Consider the following 21562-nt stretch of genomic DNA (forward strand, 5'->3'; position numbering starts at 1 on the left):
GACTGACATTCATTGACACCTGCTGCACATTCACAGAGACCAAAGAGTGGATGTGAGAACAGTGAGGCAGAGGGTGGTGCATTCCAGCAGTGGTGACAGCAACCTTCTCTGGTGCAGATGTTTATGAGCACGGCATGCAGGCTCTTGTTAATGGCTGGTGAAAACGTACAGCTAATGGTGGTGACTATATAGAAAAAAAGTGTTCTGTAGGTGAAAAGTTTCTCTGTCAAATAGTGTTATTGTGCTCTTTGCATCTGTTGTAGTTTCCATGGAACTAAATAGGAGGCATTACTTTCAGAGCAACTTATGTATACACAGCCTAAGACATTTCCTCTTCACCCAGTGTGGCCCAGGAAAGCCAAAGGTTGGATACCCATGTATTAGATCATGAGTTAAACAAGTGCTAATTTTGTTTTTACATTTTTTAAAAAGAACACTTTAAAGAAGAACGGATCACACTGCAGGCTCCTGGGCTCTACTACATCTCAAAAGTGAGCACAAAGAAAGGAATTTGGGAGCACAGTTCTGCAAGTGAACTTGTAGCACCCTTAGCAGCAGTAACACAAATGCCCAGTTTGTGTAGGTACTTTCCAAATGCACTGCTGTGAGGAAATTGCCTATGTCAGCCACTGATTATATTCACTTTTTTTTTGTTTCTGTCTTCACTGACCACTAGCCACTGGAGGAAAGTCCCACACCCACAAAAACACTTTCCTCTTGTTTTGCTACATAGAGAACAGAGAGGGGACAGATTTCTTATTTGTCATTTTTAGATCTGACCACTTGTGATAAAGGTGAATGGCAACTTCTAGAAAGAAAATTCAGCAATGGAGCACAAAACATGGCATTGACAACTTCTAGCAAGGGCTATGCAATATTATACAGGTGAGAAGGAGGGATGGAAAGGAAGGACAAGAAAAGCATAGCACTCAAAGTCAGGTTGAGTCCTGATTCTTCCCTGATGAGCAGCAATACGCTTTTTAAAGTAATGCTTCCAAAATAATGATAAATCACCCTTTCAGACAGCATTCAAGAAAAATCTTATATGTTGCAAGCATTTCACTGATGTAGCATGACAGATGAGGACAATGTGAATGAGGCAAAAGAAAATGAAGACTACTACTTTTATGCTCAATTTTTCTTGGCCTTACAAGGACTTGCATCACATTGTTTCCAGACTTTTAGAGTATGTGAGCTGTTCACCACCAAAGCCATCAGACAAGGGGAACAGAAGAGATGGTTCTACAAGATAAAGTTGACTCCTCTGCTTCTTTGCTAGGTCTAACCAGGATGGAAAATATTCATTCATCCATGTAAAAGAGGTACCATGAAAGCAACAACACAGTGTGCATCTTATCAGTAACTGCCAGAGGACAGTGAGAAGATGCTAGAGAATGACAGAAACACAAAATATCCTGAATTGGAAGGGACATACAAGGATAACTGAGTCCAACTCCTGGCTCTACAGAGCATCACACAAAATTCAAATCCTACATCTGAGAACATAGTCCAAACGCTTCTTGAACTCAGGCAACGTGGGGCCATTGCCACTGCCCTGGGGTTCTAGGGCCCAATCAACCTGTCAGTTAAGAACTTTTTCTGGATATCCAACCTGAACCTCCTCTGCCACAGCTCCGTGCCATTCCCTCGGGTCCTGTCGCTGTCACTGCAGGGCCAGAATACTAGCAGTGTTTAGCTCTGTGCTGACAGGGACAGTGTGTGTCCCAGGCAACAGCAATCTATGTGGTAAGCAAGAAATGGAGGAGAGGAGCCTACATGAAAAAAAAGAAGCATCAAAGGTGCTTGGTTACAAACTCTCTTCATCCACAGTAAGAGGCAGAAGCCATTCCAAGCACATGGCTGGCCTTCGAACACCACCACTACCTGTGCTTTTGGAGCTGCTAGTGAGTCTGAACTGAAGGCAAAACTAGAAAGCAGTTCTAAATCCTTCAGGCTGTAGAACCTGATTAAATATCCCGTCATCCGAACAGTCAGGATATGTCCTACAGCATCAGACAGGCTGAGCATGGGTGAGGCACCATTTTAAAAGGAGACCAGAGTGCATCACCCGAGTGCTGGCTGGTGGAAATTTTGTTTATTCACTTGGAAAGGTCTGATGCTCTAAACAGCAGAGGCCTGTCCTCAAAATCATTCATAAATCATAGTTGAAGTTGCATTTTCAGAGTCATTAAATTCTGACTGGCTGATAGCAACACTCTTTCCAGAATGGCTCCCTTCTGGACTTGGCCCTTCCTAGGTAGGCCATAAGCTACCTATATGGAAGTGCCCTGTGGGACCAAGCTTTATATGAAATACCAAAAAAAGGAGAAACTCCCTTCTTCCCAAAATATCGTCTTCTAATGATGAAAAGCTGCAGTAAAAAACTTTCAGTGGATTTTCTTCCATTTGTTGGATTTATAGAAGCAATAACAGCCTTAAAACATCTGCCATATCATTCTACTTTTCAGTTTTGATTATCTGTCTGCTAGTTTGAGGTTAGTGTTAACTATACAGATGCAAGAAGTGAGAAAGCCATTCTGCTTAGATTTATTCTTAGGAAGAATAAGGCTGTCCAAAGTAAGGCAATAAAACATAGGCTCTCTGTTTGATTTGTTGTATGGTTGCATGGCTTTGTGCTATTAGTTGCAACCTGGCTAACAGGTGCTTGCTAGTGTCTTTATATTCTCACATAAGAAAGGATTATATTTCCATCTGGATAATAGGGTGACACTGTCCTCTATAAAGAAGTTAAAAACAGCACAGAATGGAAGTCCACCGTGGTACAACAAACTAAATCTTCTTTTACTAACAAGAATATGGCCTTTTCTCTGCTCTGACCAATGAACAGTGGAAAAGGGAAAATGGTTAACATGATTTTTTCCACATCCACTCCTCTTGGTCAGGCATCAGGCTGCCAGAAGCTGAATCAACCACGGACTGTTCTTCCTCCAGCTCCCTTGACTCACCCAGAAATGGTAGTGACCGTGCCTCTTAAAAACAAACTCACAGTGTTCTGGGTTCCCTACTAAGAAAGCACTTACACACACACTCCAAGTATGTGAGACATCCCATACTGTGTGCTTAAAAATGAAGCACAAGCTCACCTTTGCCACGCAGCATCACTGCATTGCTGGGAAGGACCTGCCCTGTTCTGCCTGGAAGAGCTTTTATCCCTTCATCCCCTTCCTGCCATCAGCAGCGAACACCTCTTTCCAGTCCTTTCCTTTAGCTGTTAATTTCTCTCTTCCTCCCATACTGTTTGTGTAACTGCACAGCTCTACTACCTCATGTTGTCAACTATTTGTGAAGCAGTATGTGTGATGCAGTCCTGCATGAGGCTGTGAGGTTCAAACATAATACCCTAATTTGAATGCATTTGCAGCTCACTGGACTGACTACAGCCCCCTGAAGTTACAATGGTTTGATATTCTGTAAGGGGTTCGCGCAAGATACTCATAGTTCTTGGGTCTTGAAGCTGAAAGACTCAGATGGGTATCTGTGGTAGCCAGCTGCTGGACTTCTGCGAGGCCTTTGATAAAGTCCAGCATCACACTCGTATCTTCATATTGCAGATATATGGATTTGAAGGGTGAACTTGGTGGATAAAGAATTGGTTGGATGATCACAGCAACAGACTTCATGTACAGGTGGAGGCCAGTGAAAAAAATCACAGAATCATAGAATCACAAGGTTGGAAAGGACCTACAAGATCACCTAGTCCAACCATCCTCCCATCACCGTTGCTATCACAAGCACTAAACCATATCTTGTAGCTCCTCATCCAGACACCTCTTGAACGCTGCCAGGGACGGTGACTCCACCACCTCCCTGGGCAGCCATTCCAGTGCCACTCCAGAGGAGGTGGATGCCCCATTCCTGGAGGTGTTCAAGGCCAGGTTGAATGGGGCTCCGGGGAAACTGGTTTAGTGGATGGCAGTCCTGCCCATGGCAGGGGGCTGGAACTAGATAATCTTCAAGATCCCTTCCAATCAAAGCCACTCTATGGTTCTGTGATTCTATGTTTTGAGACCTTCTGCAGAAAAGACACAACTCGATTCTTTTGAGCAGGTCTCCTGGCACAGACATTTTGACAATGCAAATCACCATCAAATCTTTTACTTTTTTATTTACTTATTTTAACCTATAAAATTAGGGAGTTTAGGCTTTTCATCTGTTCAGAGGCTCAGATCAAATTCTACACTGGAGCACACAAAGCACAGGCAGCATGTAGCATCCCACTACAGAGCACATGATATAGCAAAAGGCAAAGCAATATTCACTGTATCTTCAATATTAACACATTTTTTCCAACAAGAACACAAATCCAGGCCAATGCTAGGTATCTAGATAACAACAACAACAAAAACCAACAGAAATACCCACCCCAACAAATCATTTTCTCCCCCTTTCCTAACTGATTTATCTATCTCATATTGAGATTGAACGAGGAGAAAATTCCTGGCATATTTTATGTTAAAAAAAAATAATTAAATCATAATCATAACTTCTGAATGTGCTTATTTGACTATTCTGTGAATTTTTTTCTTTCACCTTTTACTCCAGTCTCCTATGGGAGTAATTCATATGCTTTAATTAAACATTCTTGAGTATTTGGACTTTATCTCACAGATATACCACACCCTGCTTGTAAAAATTCCATCTCAAGCAGCCAAAGTACTTGACTTATCCGTAAGAGGAGTTATTAATTAGAGTAACTGCAGACTACGTATTTATAATCTGGTGCCATCACTTCCCATGGATCTCAAGCTTTTATCTGCAGATTACTTACCTGCAGCTGAAACAGAATCATACCTAGCTGGAATGTGATCCCCAACTTGTGCAACTGTTCATCACCACTATTAAAATGAAGAATGGAAGATAGGTCCAAATGGAAGAAGTATTTAAGATGTTTTAAGAATTTTTTAAAGATATTCAGACTAGCAGGCCTGATTTCACTCCCAGAGTGGTCAGACCCCCAGGTCTAACTATCCTCACCAGACATCATGCGATGCTTGCAGCCCACTGGGGCACTGGCTGGACACTGACTTAGAGGGGGAGAGTTACCCCAGTCTGAAATCACCAGAGGAAATTACAAGCAGCAAAATACTTCCACAAGCCAGCGGATAAAAGCTAGTGCCAACCATGAGCTCAGCAGCATCGCTCCCCAGCACCCCTCGTTTGCCGGTGCTCTGCAGCATTTTTAGCTTCCTAGGTGAGCCAGCTCCCCTCACTCTCAAAATGCTTAGCGATCAAGAATCAGGGCTCAGGGCTGCTGCGGCAGCCAAACATCCACACAGGCGTGGGGAAAACGTGTGAGAGGGGAATATCGTGCTACAGAACTCAGCAAAAGCACTCACGGGCAACTTCATGCTCCTAAGCGCAGAAAGGAGGGTGCAGCCTTCCCGCAGAGAAACATCCAAAGGAAATCCTGCTGGCATGAAACAGATTGGGAGACAGCCTGCAGGAGTCCCCAGTAAGCAAGCCCTAGGCAGCTGATGGAGAGATGGCAAAAGCAAGCTTCCCAGCAGTAGGTTGGGACAGGACTGTGCTGCTTTGGGCAGCCCACAGAGCCTGCCAGGCTTCTTGCTACAGTGGGTCAGCAGCAGTCCTCACCTGAGGGCGAGCTTGGAAGCTTGGACTCCTTTTTGTATAACTGAATTGAGTAAAACCCCTGACTCAAACACTTGCGGTACCTGGAAATATGTTGGCTCAGAGCTGCATTTTACAGCTTCAGTCAGTTGCGGAATTATCAGAAGTTACTCCCTAGATTACCTCCTCTTCCTTTGTTTCTTTGCAAGCATTTTCTTTTTTCTTTTTTTTTTGACATTCGTCCATCCATTGCTGGTCTGAATCAGAAGCTGTTAAGTTTTTCCTAAAACAGATAATTCTGGCTGGGATGACAACGGCAGTATGGAGGAGCTTTCTCCGGCCCTCTTTTTAATTTTTCTCTTTTCGTAGAAAAAAGATGTTCAGGTTGCAGTAAAAGTACAAAAAAATACATTAAGCTTTGTTAAACCGGTAGAGTCAATTGACATGGCTCGGACTGGCTGCTTCCTCCCTTTTCCCTTAATGCCCATCCACAGCTTCCTCCCCTCTCCTCTCTTCGGACACCGTGTTTGAAAGCTGCACGCACACTCCCTGCAGGCTGGGACAGAGGATGATAGGGGAAACGTCTGGATGCACTTAGTCCAATTAAGTGTTGGCATCACATTCAGTCTTTCCGAAGAGCACGTAGGAAACTGTAAATGTCAGGCAGGCCACTGTGAATTGATGTGTCCCCATTTACATTTCCTTGCATCAAGCCACAGACAGAGTAGGTATTAATTGTCATCAAGTGCACTGTCACAAAACCCTCTTTAATATAATTCACAAGTGTTCTGCTAAAACCTTTAGTCTTTCAGCAGATCACTTCCATAATCCCATGTCACTGATGGGTTTTGGCAGAGATGAAGAGCAAACTGTGTTTGCTGCTGACAACCCTGCCACACTTTCCCTTTTTAGCTGCCGCACCAGTACACAAAATCTGTAATGGCACTCCCTGCTGAATGTCATTTCGAACTGGCAGCATTCCTCCGAGCTGTGTGCTTGCTAAGAGAGCTTCAACGCAAACAAACAGACACACACGGGCCCTGCAGATCACCCTTGTGCCACCCGGCCTTTCCTAACACCGCTCCTCTGACAGGAGGATTTGTGGCATAAAGCCAAGCTGAACGCGGAGCCAGCTTGTGCCTCACTCCCACAGATGGTGCCCTGACATCCGTGGGGCTGCTGCGCCAGGGTAGTGGAAATACCTGGGCTCCCCTGCACAGAGACTCACAGCCCAGGCAGGGAGCGCTCACAACTGAATTTGGGGTAAGAAAGCAGCCACAGAGCCACAGAGGAGGGACAAGTACAGCTAGCTCTCTCCCACTTCTTTCTTTTTTTTTTTTTTCTAAACAACTAAATCTTGTTCTTCCTGCTCCTGAGAAAACTCCTTTAAAAATGAATGAGACTAGTCATGTAACTGAATTAAGGGTCAGCTTACAGTGTTATTAAATTAAATGCTTTTATATACAGTAACTGAAGAGCTTGGTAGAATTCGTGAAACTGGATTCAGACTTCCCTCAGATATTTTCCAAAGTGGCTAGAAGGGTTTAAGGATCTAAACAGAACAAACTCATAAAACCATGCTTTGCACACTGCAATATCTAAACCAGCGACATACTTCCACATTGCTGCTATGGCTTTGCCCTCCAACATGTGTTCACAGCTCTGATTAGATCCAACCACAAATTCAGGACTAACTGTACTGAGACACATCCCCAGCTGATTCCAGTATAAACTGCATGTCCAGAATCTGACTGCACAGACAGTCACTGCATTCCAGCTATGCATCTCCAACTCGTGTACTGATGCACAAAAAAGCAGGAATGCATTTGTGCCACATTCACATTGCTCAGACTGCTGAGTGAACGGTGAGGAGAAGGAAAGGAAGAGAGCAAACAGATGCTATTGGCTGATCTGTAATAAAGGCTTGATCCATCATGGTTAAAATAAGTAAAATACACTCCACAGGCACGCTCACACACAGTAATCTCTGAGGATGTGAAAAACCTCCTGTCACGCTTTTCAGATTTGGAGAATACATGGTTCTCATCACAGAGTGCCAAGACAAACAACCTGTGCCTCCACTGCACATTTTGGTACCTGTACAATAGGGTGGCCCCCAGCAGATGCCTTCACAGCCCCTCGACTGCCTTCTGTCTCATAATGAGCTCGGTGGTGAGATTTAGGCTGCACTTCAATACGCAGTTCATAAGGTCCTGAGTGAGATGGCAGCTGCCAATCAAGGGCAGGCAGGGATGGGCTATAATGGAAAGGAAAAAGTATTAAAAATTAGCATCAAGTACAACATCACAAACCACAAGCATCCAGCGCTATTACTTAAGAGAACATGTTTCACAGTTCATCCTTCACCATCTTACATTCAAAATTTCATCAAAATGGATAATGCTATGACATGAGTAATTCGGGAAGTAATGGTTATTTCATGAAGATTTATGGGTTGAACATAGTTGATAGCCCAGGTGCTATCTACTTTGTAAATAAAACAGGAAAACATTAAGAGGTGGCTTACAAACATCTTAATATATTAATTCTTGAATCAAGAGGTAGGCAGAAAGATAGAGAGGAACTTAGGGGAGAGTATTTCAGCTGCAAAAGACAATGCCAAACCTACTCTGGAGAACTTCTATACATTTAACTAATCCAAGATTTAAACAAATCTGTGTAGTTTATAGGTGATAACAAGAAGGGCATTTGCAAGAAGGCCAGCTTTGTGTCATGTCACAGGGTCTCAAAGCAAAGCTGGTCTCTCACGCACCACAGGGAAGCAAGACCCGGAGTCAAAACATGGTTACAAATCCTACCAATGATGACGCACGAGCCAGAAGAAAATCCAGCTCACTCTTCCGGCTCTGTATTGACTCAGCAATTACTAAAATATTAAGGACTCATTACTACCACAAAAGCAAGCAGAACTGACAGTATGCAATAGTGAGGGAGCGTCATTCTTAGAAACCCACATCCAGAGTAAAACCACACTTGAAAACATTGGCAGGAGAGCTCAGCTGCAAGAAATGCCACACAGATGCTCTGGGGAAAAGGAGAAAGAAATGAACAAATGTCGTTGAAAAAGTACCCAAACATATTGATCTTCAAGCAAGAAGCTTCATGATCTGGAGCCCAGTCAGAGGCCGGCTGGCTGGGATGTACCAGCTCCCTGCCCTGTCCTCAGGCCCTGGTGCCAACGTGGTATGAGCAGCATGACAATGACCACAGGAAGCTGGCTGGGAGGGAGAGGATGCAGCAGAGCTTCTGTGCTGGGCACATTTATTACAGGCGTGTATCCATTTCATTTCATTTTGTAACGTTTATCCAGTACTTATCACCAGCATACTTCATTTGTATCTGCTGGAGTACAAGTGCGTGTGCACTCATGGGACTTAAGGTGGTGCCAAGATTTTCAACATTATCTTCTTCACTGCCTATAAATTTGCCTGTTTGAGTAACTTGAATGCCTATGGACAAGCACTACATGCATTACAGAAATCCCCAAACAACTCGAATGCCTATGAACAAGCACTACACGCATTACAGAAATCCCCAACCTCTGCAACAAAATTTCTGTAAATGGTGGCTGCTTTACACTCAGTCAGTCATTATCTCACAGCTAACACTTTCCACATACTCCATCTGTGCCACTGCAGCCAGTCATGCTGCTCTGGTTGGCAAGAGAAAGCTGGAGCCTCTGAGGACCCACTGGAGACACTACATCCCAGGCCTACACACACTCCAAGCCTTCTGCTGCTCTGCTCTCCAGCCTTGCCCCAGAACACACAGGGCCCACCATGGGGACAAGGAGCTGGATGTTTTGACTCAAGTCCATGCTCCTGCACAGCGAGGCACTGCTCAAGGCACTAAGAATGAACAATTTGTCCAGACAAGCTTTTAGGTAGGCAACAAATGGTGTCCAGGAGAGGCACTAGCGCTTCTTGCAGGCTCTTCTGCTACTGAACGCACAGCAAAAGAGCTGAGAGCCACCTAAAAATCGTAGGCAATTGGCCACTGTTAAAGCCACCCTTCCTTGTCTAGAGCCTCTGGGTACACATTCTTCAGTCTGAAAATCTCTAAAAGAAAATCTGCACAAGCCATATTTGAGTAATAACGAGTGACGAGGCACGGAGCAAAACAACTGTATCTCTCCTGGTGATGATCACCATACATTTTAAAACAGATGTTTCCGATTTTAAGTAAATTCTCACTTCATGGATTTTTTTTTTCTTCTTCTTTTTTTTTTTCTTCCGAGAACACAACATCTATCTGATTAAAAAAACATTAACACAACATTAAAAAGGCCTGCTCTAACTGGCAGCCTTGTAGCCCACAAGAGCAGACAGATATTTTTTACGATTTAGGGAACCATGTAATAGTCCCATGACTAATTAGACCTTTTAAAATAACCAATGCAACACACTTTCAAATTAGCATCTAAAAATGTCAGTATAATTAATTTATGAATTTCATGTTTTCAAATAAAGCATGAAAATAAAAATACATTTGCTGCTAGCCTGCAATCTATCATCAAAATTCCAAACGACCACCTGACCAGTTATAAATTGACAATTAATGACAGTTTTCCTGATAAAGGAAGCAGAGTGATGCATTTGACAGTGTCACTGGCTGGGGCTGTAAGAGCTATTTCCTATGTTAGGTTATCTTCACCATGCACTTAATTTCCTGCAGCTAAATGTGGTTAAAGAAAAAAAAAAAAATCACCTAGCAAACTGTCTAGTGGTAAACTGAAATCTAGTTGCTGCAAGCAGACTTTATCAATTTGAAAACTACTTCAACTAGCAAGCATCACGTGGAAGGGAGATGAGCTGCTCCACTAGCAAGGGGAGAGAGAGAAAGAAAAGATCTTCATATCAAATATACATTGGTGTATTTCCCTCTGATTGAATTTTCCACCAATTGAAAATCTGTCCCATTCCGTTCTACATCGTGATAAATCTTACAGCATTCACTCAAACTGTTGTAAAGAGAGATGATTGTTTCAAGGCAGGTTCACAAAACCTGGTGTGAGACTGTAAAAAACTTGCTCAATGTAACTACGTCCTCCATAAATCAGATTACAAAACAGATGAATTGTGATTTATTTTGCATACACCAGATACACAACATGATTAAATCATAAACAGATTATCGAGTCTGGCTGACTTCTGCCTTTAGCAGAAAGATTTATCAAGTTACAGGGTAGAAAAAGAAAAGATATTAGGCAGCACACTGGAATATAGGCAGAGAGGAAACAAATCCAAAAACTTCTATTAAACTTTGCAAAGGTGTTTAAGCCCTATTTTGATGGTTGTGCATTTGGGAATTAAATTGACACTACACTTTCACTGCACAAGCTACTAAATGTGCAAGGTCACTTGCAAAACACTCGCAAGTATTTTTGCTCTTGGCTATGCAGTTCTGCAAATGGCTTTGGAACAGCCGTTGGTCTTGAAAAGAGATGAATCCTGCTCCTTCACCAGGTGTCACAGCACGAAGTCATCTACTGAAGACAGTGGTATGACAGCAGCAGAAGCTGCTGCCCCAAGGAGCAAAGTGAAAAGTGCTTTTCAACAGCTCAAGTAAAGCAAGTGACGTAGCCAAGTGCGGCTGAGACGTGATGCCTTCCACCGAACTCCTTTAGAAACAAAGGCATAAACCAGAGAAACCACAGGGCTGCTGAACCTTCTAACACGCTGCTAAGTTTGTCCTTGCTTCAACTGTACACCAAATGCAAATATGGTTATGATTTATTGCTTATTACATGTCTCATGTTAAAATGGATGGCTGTTAAAAATCCTTGCATGCTTTTCAGAAGCGTAAGAAAACACTGCAGGTCCCGCTGACTTGTGGTCTGAGAAATATACTTGCTTTATATTTCACCTCTGAGAGGACTTTTTTTTTTAATTTCCTGTCTGACAATTGAGCAACCTGGCTGTGAGCTGTTAAAACAAATGCTGCATCCCACCCCAGACTTGGCTGTGCCTTACCGGCATGCAGAGCAATTTGCTCTACTGCGGAGTCTGTGCAGAGCTTTGGCATTTCTCACACTGAGCTCCAAGAGCACAAGTCATCATCATGCTCACCGACAGATAATACACAACACAACCATCCTGAAAGATAACATCCAGAGACAGATATGCATAGGAAATGCTTCATTTGTTGACTTAGGTTTAGAGACAGAACAAGTAGCTACTGCCGCAGGAATGGCAGAAGCAAGTGGCTCATGTTGTATCCCTGCTTGTTCTGAATTTAGTATCACATGGCACTGAAATGAGCTCGTGAGGGCAGACCATTAGTAAGGAGCTCACAGGGGTGTCTAAATGAACTGAGAAACGGTCAGAAGAAAGTGCTGGGAGGATTTAAATCAAACAAACAAAATGGTTTACTGAGACAAGTTTCCAAGCAGACCTTCACAACTAAAAGCTGGTGCCACATGGTGGCAGACTCAACTTATTGGAGCTTGAAGATGCCTCTATGCAACATGAATAGAGCAGGGAAGAGGTAAAGCCTGGATAGGTTCTTCCCCGTCCCCTCCCTTTGCCCCCCAGTTAACACCAGCTAGTCCTGGGAACTGGCTACCAGCACTTGGCCAAAAGTCTCTGTCTTACTGGGCCATGCCATGACAGCTCAGCATTTGCTTTGTCTGAAGAATTTCCTCTGGCTTGCAATAAGCACAAAAGCTTGCCATAAATGCACAGTTCAGCAAATCTGGTGTTGCCGCGCTTGTGATGGTCCTTCTCCATCTTCAGAAACACCAATTTTGTGGGAAATTCAAATTCTCCCAAGTAAAGTTATCCTTTCTCTTATCAGCTAGACCAAAATCTCTATTTAAGCAAAAACAAGAATATCCAAGGTCCAGAAATCAGAAGAATACTGAGGAAAAAAAAAAAAAAAAAACAACCAACAAAACAGCACATTAAACCCCTATTTTTATAAGCAAATCATACAATTTGGGACCTCAGTGAATCATTTGGAATGCCTGAGTTTGATACTGTCACAGTCACAAAAGTGGAATAAAAAAACCCAAACAAATAATGAACAAATCCAGTGACACAGATAAAAGCAAAATGTGCTTTTGAAACTGGTAGACAGATCCCCAGCCACACATTCTCTAGATGCAAATCACAGACTCCGTATGTAAAACTACATGTCTCTCTCTGTGTGGATTCAAGAACTTCTATATATTATTTTTCAGGCTGAAAAAGAAAAAAAAAAAGACTGCAGTGAAAAATTTGTGGATTTCAGCTGTTAAAAAAAAAAAAAAAAAAGCACAAAAACATACAGTAGGGAGCTTTTATAAGCCACCTGGAACTGCCTGTCTATTCCTGGAAGCTCCTTTTGGTGGTAGACCTCATACATGCCATACATCTGACCAACAAACCCAACCGTTTCTCTCCTCCCCTTTCCCCACTACACTACTTCTGAAGAAAATGAAAGCGTTACATGCCAACACGCTTCTTGTTAAACTGATTAAAGCATACAGAGAAGCTGTTACTTTTCAGTGAATAAGAAGTTGTGTTAGTTAATGAGAGTAGCTAAAGAGGGAGATGTAAAAAGATGTAAGATACTCAAAAATCCGGCATTTTCATGAGTGCCAATCCTTTCTGCTGAAGTAAATAGTGATTTGGGATATGCAAATGGGTGGGTAAGAAATAAAAAGCAGAATCTTAATTTTGGAAAGAGTCCCAAATACTGTGTTGTTGGTTCTGTTCTCATATCCAAAGGGAAGTCAAGCTCTGTAATTCCACGTTGCTTTTGGCATTTTTGCCTGTGAGAGGTTCTCAATCACAGAATAAGAAGAACTGATATAACAGCATCAGAGAAAAGAAAGCAATTGTTTCAGGGATGGTTTAAGGAAGTAAAAAGTATTGCCTGCCCGTACAACAAACGGCAGATGAGAGAATGCTCCTCCTGGTACACAGAGGTCTGGAAGAGGTATGATTGCCATTGCCACCTCATGATTGGCTCTGAAGCTTCCCATGTAAATCCCTGCCTGGTCTATCAATGTTTTCTACATCCAAAGCCTTGGACCCAAGGCAACGAGTTGCAGATCACGAATGGAGATAAAGCCCAGTGCTACCTCCATGCCAGCCCTTGGATCTGCCCTCCCATTCTCCCTCACCAGACTCAGCACCTGCATGCCAACTGCCATGCGGCGATCCGGCTGCATGCTGGTAGCCCTTGGTGGAGGCCTGGCAGCCAAAGCCTGATCTGAAGAGCCCAAAGCTGGCAATATGGAATGAGCTTCTAAGTTGATGGATTGCACAGAATCTTCAGAAATCAGTAGAAAGACGGAGCATAAAAAGATTGTATTTCCACTGAGCCAGGCATTACTCTCTACTCTTATTATTCCCTGTTGTTCTAGTACTTGGAAAAACAAAAATTGATTGAGTCTTAATTGTGAGAAATAAAAAAATGCATCAGTTTCAGACACAGTATTAAAAAAAACCTCTTTCTTTTTTAGATTAATGCCTGACATAAAAACATGGGTAAAGAGACATCCACGTGCTTGGCTGGTGCTGCTGGAGCCTATTCCCCCTGCTCTCAAATACAGGGGAGAGGAAGAGAAGGAGGGAAAGGCATCAGTGATTTTCCAAGGCACGCTTGCTTTTGATGAAAATGTTATGTGTACTCAGGAAGAGACCGAGGAGCTAATCAAATATGGTTATCTCAAAATCATTACAATCGGGTAGATTTTGGAGCCTGAGTTGTTTGTTGGAACCTACCCCTAAAGTCCCAGCAGTTGAAATAGAACAGATGTGTAAAATAACAGGAAAAAAAATCCAGATCTGTTGTGACAAATTCTTAACCAATTTTTTTGGAAAGATTTAAAATAACATAGTTTCTGTTGCGTCGGCTGTGATCCTGTTGACGTCTGTGCTCAGTTGCCCAGCACTTTCATATACATAAAAATTAGAGGTATTTTTGGTGGAAGGAAGCATGGTCAGTGTATCTGATTGGTAAAATTACTTAAAATCACATTTCGACAGTAACTTCCAACTGCCCTAGAGCACGAGTTAATGAGATCACATGGAAACATATTGCGAACCAGGAAACATATTTTATACGAGACCAAAACAGTGGAAAAAATGTTAAATACACAACGTAGTGGGGCTCCGTTTTGTACACTTCACCTTTCTTGTTTGTGTTAGCACACAGGAATGCTGGGTGCCTTCTGACTGACTACAACAAAGCGCGTAAGGGCGGCTCTCTGCAACAGAAAGATAAAAAGCGTGTTTGGTCAAACTCTCGCATTGTTGCCCTTGAAGTCTTTGGCAAAAAACAGCCAGACACAAAAGCCAGTGTCCTGTCATTCTGACGAACTCAAATCCTTTTACACCTTTGGAAGGAGAACACAAATGGCTCTTCTTAAATACGTAGAAGGCTCTGACGGATTTGCTGGGACTGAAAAGTACCCACCCCAGAACTGAGTGCTCACTTCCAGGTGGCTCCAGCAGACACAGTGGGATGGCCACATTTCCCAGTTCTGAGCTGGGCCAGGGCACTGCAAGGACCTCAGACAGTGCTGAGAAGGGAAGATGAGGAGTGATGAGGAAGGGGAAGGACAGTGTTACACAGAATCATCGAATGAACCTTAGAATGGCTTGGGTTGGAAGGCACCTCAAGGATCTAGTCCCAACTCCCCTGCTGCAGACAGGCTTGCCAACCACTAGATCAAGTACTGAATCAGGCTGCCCAGGGTCCCATCCAGCCTGCCCTTGAACACCTCCAGGGACGGGACATACACAACCTCTCTGGACAGCCTGTTCCAGCACCTCACCATCCTCTCTGTGAAAAACTTCCCCCTGACATCTAATCTAAACCTCCCCTCCTTTAGTTTAAAACCATTCCTCTTCATCCTATTACTACCTACCCATGTAAAAAGTTGATTTTTCCCCTGTCTGTAATCTTCCTTTCAATACTGGAAGGCTGTAATGAGGTTTCCCTGTAGCCTTCTCTTCTCCAGACTGAACAAGCTGAGCTCCCTCAGCCTGTCTTCATAGAAGAGGTGCTCCAGCCCTCTGATCATCTTTGTGGCCCTCTTCTGGACCCTCTCCAAAAAAAAAAAAAAAAAAAAGCTCAGCATCTTTCCTGCTTTGAGGGCCTCAGACTTGGATGCAGTACTCCAGGTGAGGCCTCCCAAGTGCAGATAATCACCTCCCTTGTCCTACTGGCCACCTCTCTTCTGATTCAGACCAGGATACGATTGGCCTTCCAGGCTGCAGTATGGTGTAACGTGAAGTGCCACAAACTGTTCAACTTCAGTTTTTGGACACAGAAGACATCAGGCGGGTGCTGGATGGAGAAAAATGAGTTTGGCAATGCTAAGAGCCGAGGACACTGCAGCTGTGCATCCGCTTCTTTAGTGCAGAGTCCTCTTACGATGAACAAATATGACAAGAATTATAAGCTTACAGACAAAGTTTTCTTTAAACAAGAAATGGAAGGGAAGAAAAAAGAAAACCAGTGTCCAACACAGATTGGCAAGAAGCTTTCAGATAAAGTTTCAGATGAAGTAAATGCTGAAACAATGTGTAGAAGAACCACATTCCTATTCTGTTTATATCCACAGTCTATAACAAACAAAATAATGGGAACATCTCTTATTCCTGCAACAAAAATGTATTTGGACACGACGAAGTAAAACCTCAGTTTGATGGCACCAAATTGACCTACTGCCTGACCAAATTCTGAATACCCCTGAATATCCTATTTCCTCACTGGCTGGACTGGGGCCTGTTCCCATTCACAATCAACATACAATCAACTCCTGGAAAGGCCTTGTAATCTTTCAAGGATTTACTCATGGTCGTGCCACACCAACAACAGAGGCAGCATCACGATAAACATCTAAATGGAATGAGTCAGTTGGAAGATTTGGCAGGAAGCAGATACAGGAAGGGGAAGGAGGAAAGAAAAGGATACAATAAAGGTATTAGCAGGATTGTCCTCCAAGCTGGGGGTTGCTTACCTCATGTAGGATGTAGGAGACAGAGACTTTGGTTTGGCCCACTGGTAAGGATGCTGTGGCACTGATAAGTACTGCTCGCAGAAGTTTCCTTTCCTGATATGTTGAAAGCTAGAGAAGTCTTCTGGTGACAAGTCGGCAGTTGGCGATATGGTCCCATGATCCTCGCCAGCTGGTTCGGTTTTCAGAGTCATGGACGGGGTGTGGTCGATGGCAGTCTTCCTTGACTTGATGGGAATCCCATCATTCATATCTATCGTGCTGTCGGTGGTGAGAGCATTTATGGCAGCCACAATGGCAGAGCTGGTATACTGGTTGGTGTTTCCTAGCCACGTCTCATCTGTGACACTCACACGCGGTGAGTTTTGTGGTGAAGGCGTAGGGGAGTGATGTGGTGAGTAGGAGGTCTGCCGGCCATTGAGGCTGTACTTTCTCTTGTTGCAGGGAGATGGAGGCCTGGAGCTGCGAGCCCCCAGCCAGTTCTCCTCTGTGATGCTCGTCCTGGGAGATGTCGATGGCGAGTGCCTTGGAGAATTGAGCAAAGTGCAGGCCACCATGCCACGCTGGTACCCCTCCTCTGTGTCAGTGGTCTTTGGAGAGACACACGGGGACTGCCATGGAGAGGTCTGGGGTGAAGTGTATGGATACGAGTAGTTGGACTCGTAGGAAGACGCTTCAGAGTTGCAGCTTCTGGAAGACAAGCTACTAGCTGGGCTCAGGCAGGACGGGTCTCTGTATGCCTCAAGGTTTGGTAAGTTCAAAGTGGCAGTGGAAGGTGATCGCTTGGCATTTGGGATGGCCTCCTCAACCTCATCATGGAAAAACTGGTTGTTGTTATGATGCAGTCCCATGTAAGAAGTGATTTCAATTCTGGGGCTCTCCAGAGCTGGAGCTCCATTAGGTCTGATGTTTGGAGGCAGGTAATAGTCAGAGGCCCCGCTGTCAATGTGTCCTCCGTATCCGGAAGGATGGTTTGTTGATGGGACAACTGAAATGATGGGATTTGATGTCTGAAGGCCATGACATGGAGTTGACAATGAGGAATGTGCCACATTTAGAGGCAAGCCAGCATTTACGTTTGAAGATGTATAATTATAGTGTTCTGGAAAACAAACAAACAAACAAAAAAGAATGATATGAAGCGCTGTACATAAATACTCACTTAATAACATACCAAGCTGGAATGGAGGAACATGACAAAACACACAAAAGCACAGCACTGCTTGACAACCCAACAGCATTAAGGGATAAATTGATGACTGCATCTTTGAATATCCTACTAATTGAGCAGCACAAGACAAGCCGTCTTGGGAGTAGAATTTACATGGACCGAGGTTGTCTCAAAGACACTTATGTAAACCTTCAGAGCAAAAAAGGGTGCGTCAGCGTTCAGGGACTGCAGTGCTGCCCAAGAGACGTGCTTTTACATAAGCGAGCTTTATTCCCTGCCTTAAAAGCTGGAAAACACAAAAAGTACAGAAAAAAAAAAAAGGAAACAAAAGTAGAGGCGGGCTATAACGAAGTCCGTGATGAAATGCATTCTACTAAAAAAATTATACACAACTGAAATTTCCATTACAGTGAGTTTCCAAGCGGTTCCAGTTAACTAGGTTTTTGGAACAAGACGGATCTATTGACCTGCTCTGGTTTCTGGGACCACTTATCCTCCCGCCCAACTGACAGAGACCAGGTGAAAGATAAACACGGAGGTCTTGCTACTCTGCGACAGATGAAATTCCACTGAAATTGCTGGTTCTTGCAGATGCCACACGTAAATGCTGCCAGGAGCACGCTCTGGGCCAACCGTCTAACTGTGTAACAGCTCAGAGCGCGTTAAAGCGATAGCGTGATCACTGTGGAAAACCTGAAAAGTGAGATCACATCACAGACTTGTGCCGATCCAGCACAGGGGACCAGCATGCCTCCATATCTGCTGTGCTGTGCAGAACCGGCCCCTCAAAGTTGGTCCTTAGGGATCGTCCTCGCTTCAGGCCCCCATCGGCCTGCTAGCAGGCCCACCATCAGCATGTGCAGCTCCTCTCCCCTGCTCTGAGGCCTCATACAGGTCACTCTCCGCCTCCCAGAGACACCAGTGGGCTGTGGCTGGGCAGGTGGGCAGCTCTCAGTACTGTGACTGATGTACGATCAGGACTCAGCCCCTGTGCTTTCTTTCTGGCTCAGGGAAGCTCAGTCACCTCTACACTCGAGCCAGAGCCCCTCAGGCTGGTATCTCTTCCTGTGCCAGAAAAAGATGGCAAACCATTTCTGTCAAGGATGAGGGCTGCTGGATTTGGTAATGCTGTTCTGTAGATCTGGAGGTAGCAGCCTGGAAATAATCCCAGCTGCAGCTCCAAGCAGCCTTTCCCTGGGTTCATCCTGGCAGTGGCATTACCCCACATGACACAGAGAAACTCTGTGTCCCCCAGCCAGAGCCAGCCTCCATGAGGAACCAGGCCTTGTCCCTTGTGGGAGGCAAGCTCCTGGTGGAGACCACTGCCCACCTTCCCTGTGCAGAGGGCAAAGCTCTGCTAGTTACCACAGCTGTTATTCCCAACACGAAATGCTCCCAGGAGCGCTGCGGATGCAAACGAGCCTCCAAGATGGTTATGCCAGCCAGCACAGCCAGCTATTCTCTTTCTTTGTTTATCAGCTCAGCCCTCTCTGGTGTCATCCTCCAGCTATCCTGTGATCGCATTTCCCACTGGCAACGAATCCAAGACAAACAGCACTTACAAAAAATTAATGTGCTTTAGCAGTTTCACAGCTGCTCTGTGATGTTCCAGCTGATTTACACCAGGTCAGGTAATATTTACAAACAATGAGAAACAACGTATTTTCAACACACTTTCTACTCTGCAATCAGAAAGCAGTCACTTAGTGAGGAACCAGAATGTGCCACAAATAAAGCTGGAATGTTCAAACCATGACAGAGCTTCACATGTTATTTAAACTACGGAACTATGGAAAAAGAGGTGCTCCTTTGACAAGGTTCTTCTGACTGCAGTGGTCAGGTCAGAAAGAAGTCCACCTAGGGGACTGGAGACCTCTTTCCAAAATGAGTCTCCTTTTCTTGCTGCCTTACTGCACGGCAGCCCCGCTCACAGCCACCACAAACACCACCACCTCCTTGTCATTCTTAATGAGAAAAAAAACCTGAAGCAGTCCAACCCTTGCTGTTCCAGAAAGGAGCTCAGAGATGGGGTCTAAGCAGTGCCCCCAAGGCAGTTTCAGCCCCTTTCTGCTTTCTCTGGCTTCAGAGGAAGGCACCTCACCAGCTACTGGGATGCCGCCTGGCTCCTCCTAGAAACATCCCTGCATTGCCCTATTGCACAACTGGTCCCCAGCACGCAGTCAGACACAGAAAGCACAGATGATCTGTACCCACCAGGTGGGCTTCATTTATCTGCTGCCTGCAGCATCAGCGTCTTACTTATTGCAATTAATAAATAAATAAACAGTGATCACTATTACCTGAATGATAAGTATGGCATATTAGAAAATCTAATGCATAGCTAAAGTAAAAATCAGACACCGAAGTTTTCTGAAGATCTGCAGCCCAGGCCAAACAGGCAGTGTGTAGAAAGTATGCCCAACAAATATAAAAGCCCAAAAGCAAGATCTAGGAACGAGACCAAGTCCTTGGTTTGTTAGCTAAAAACCACCAGCCACAATTTCTGAAAAAGCGTGTTCCAGTCCTCAGTTTATGTTTTTACAAAGCACATGGAGCACACACAGTCAGCAGTCCTAACACTGCTTTCTCACCAAGAAAAACCTTCTCACAAAAGTGAACAAGACGCATGGAAATAAAATGCCCGTCTCAAGTGGGAAGTGGCCACATAGGCACAAAGCTGCGGCACAGAAAGCAGCAGCCCATCACCAGCAAGGTGTTTTGGCAGCACCGAGAGAGATGAAAAGAAGGTAAAGTTTTAGCACGGATGGCCTCTGCTGTCACTGTAACCCTGACTCATTGGGCCTCCCCCTGCCCAGGGCATGCACAGGCCTGGGCTTACCTTCACACTGCTGCTCATGGGCATTACTTCAGCTACTTCCTACAAAGACATTTTCAATAGTTGGCCCTAACATCCCAAGCCAAACATCAGCATCAGGCCGGCTAGTGCAAGTAATTTTGTTGCCACCACACCCATACTTGCACTAGGTTTAACTAGGACAAGAAACTGGATTCCTCCATTTGTAAGCACATCTTCACGTGTTACATTTCACTTTGTGACAACGTAAAAAAAAAAAAAAATCAGATTTTTCTTTAGTCAATTCTACAGAGCATAGGCTTTATTCCTTTCTATAATTAACAGGCTGAACCTACGAATCACTGGGCACCATCACAGTTTTTATTTATACTCTTTAAATAGGAGTGCTTAACACCCTCAGCTCAAAGGGGCTTCAGAGAAGCAGAGGGCTGTGTTACACTGCAATACATTGAGTCCCATCTCGTTCTGTGCTGAAATTCATGCTTTCAGCACTGCCTCTTCTCACCAGGACTTTGACACTTCATCTGTGCAGACTCCTGCTCCTTCTAGGTGCGTAATTCATAGGAAATTACATCTGTAATGCTTGGTGTGACACTTTTAAAACCTCATTTTCTAAAACTGAGAAGCTCCTTACAACCGTTTGGAATCTGAAGGCTTGCTGGAGTGCGGAGTGACAGGAGAGCACTGTGCACAGCTGTGTCCTAGCAGGCTGCAATACACGGGCAAGGATGTGAGAACCTGCCTCGATTTAAAGACAACAGTTCTGGTGAACTGAGAAACTGAGACAGCATCAAATCGTCCTCTTACACACGAGCTTTTTAGGGTGACCAACTAGCACTGAAATTGTGACAGCCAGTCACGGACCAGGAAACGACGACAGCTTTCTGCGTGCGTCCGTCCTGGGCTCACTCACCTCGTTTCTACTTCAAGTACTGCTGAAAGTCACAGAACAGCAGCCGCGCAGAGGCTTGGCAGCGGCGACCCGCGACAAATCCAGGACCGTTATTTTGGT

At 44.3% G+C, this 21562-nt stretch overlaps 1 protein-coding gene across 9 annotated transcripts in view; it reads right to left on the bottom strand.

Annotated features, from left to right (window-relative positions):
• NFATC1 (nuclear factor of activated T cells 1) overlaps nucleotides 1-21562 on the bottom strand; it is a 115735-nt gene that overhangs the window by 89829 nt on the left and 4344 nt on the right. For all 9 annotated transcript variants that reach the window (XR_016464900.1, XR_016464899.1, XM_090136845.1 and 6 more), the window contains exons 2-3: nucleotides 16568-17666; nucleotides 7687-7846 (exon numbers count right to left, since the gene is read on the bottom strand). Coding sequence is in view for 7 of the 9 variants with exons in the window: in XM_090136845.1 (XP_089992971.1) it covers nucleotides 7687-7846; nucleotides 16568-17666 (1259 nt within the window). In the remaining 2 variants the exon portion in view is untranslated. The remainder of the gene's footprint in view (nucleotides 1-7686; nucleotides 7847-16567; nucleotides 17667-21562) is intronic.

This window comes from Phasianus colchicus, chromosome 3, assembly GCF_987193195.1.
Source record: "Phasianus colchicus chromosome 3, bPhaCol1.hap1.1, whole genome shotgun sequence".
Classification (NCBI taxonomy): Eukaryota; Metazoa; Chordata; class Aves; order Galliformes; family Phasianidae; genus Phasianus; species Phasianus colchicus.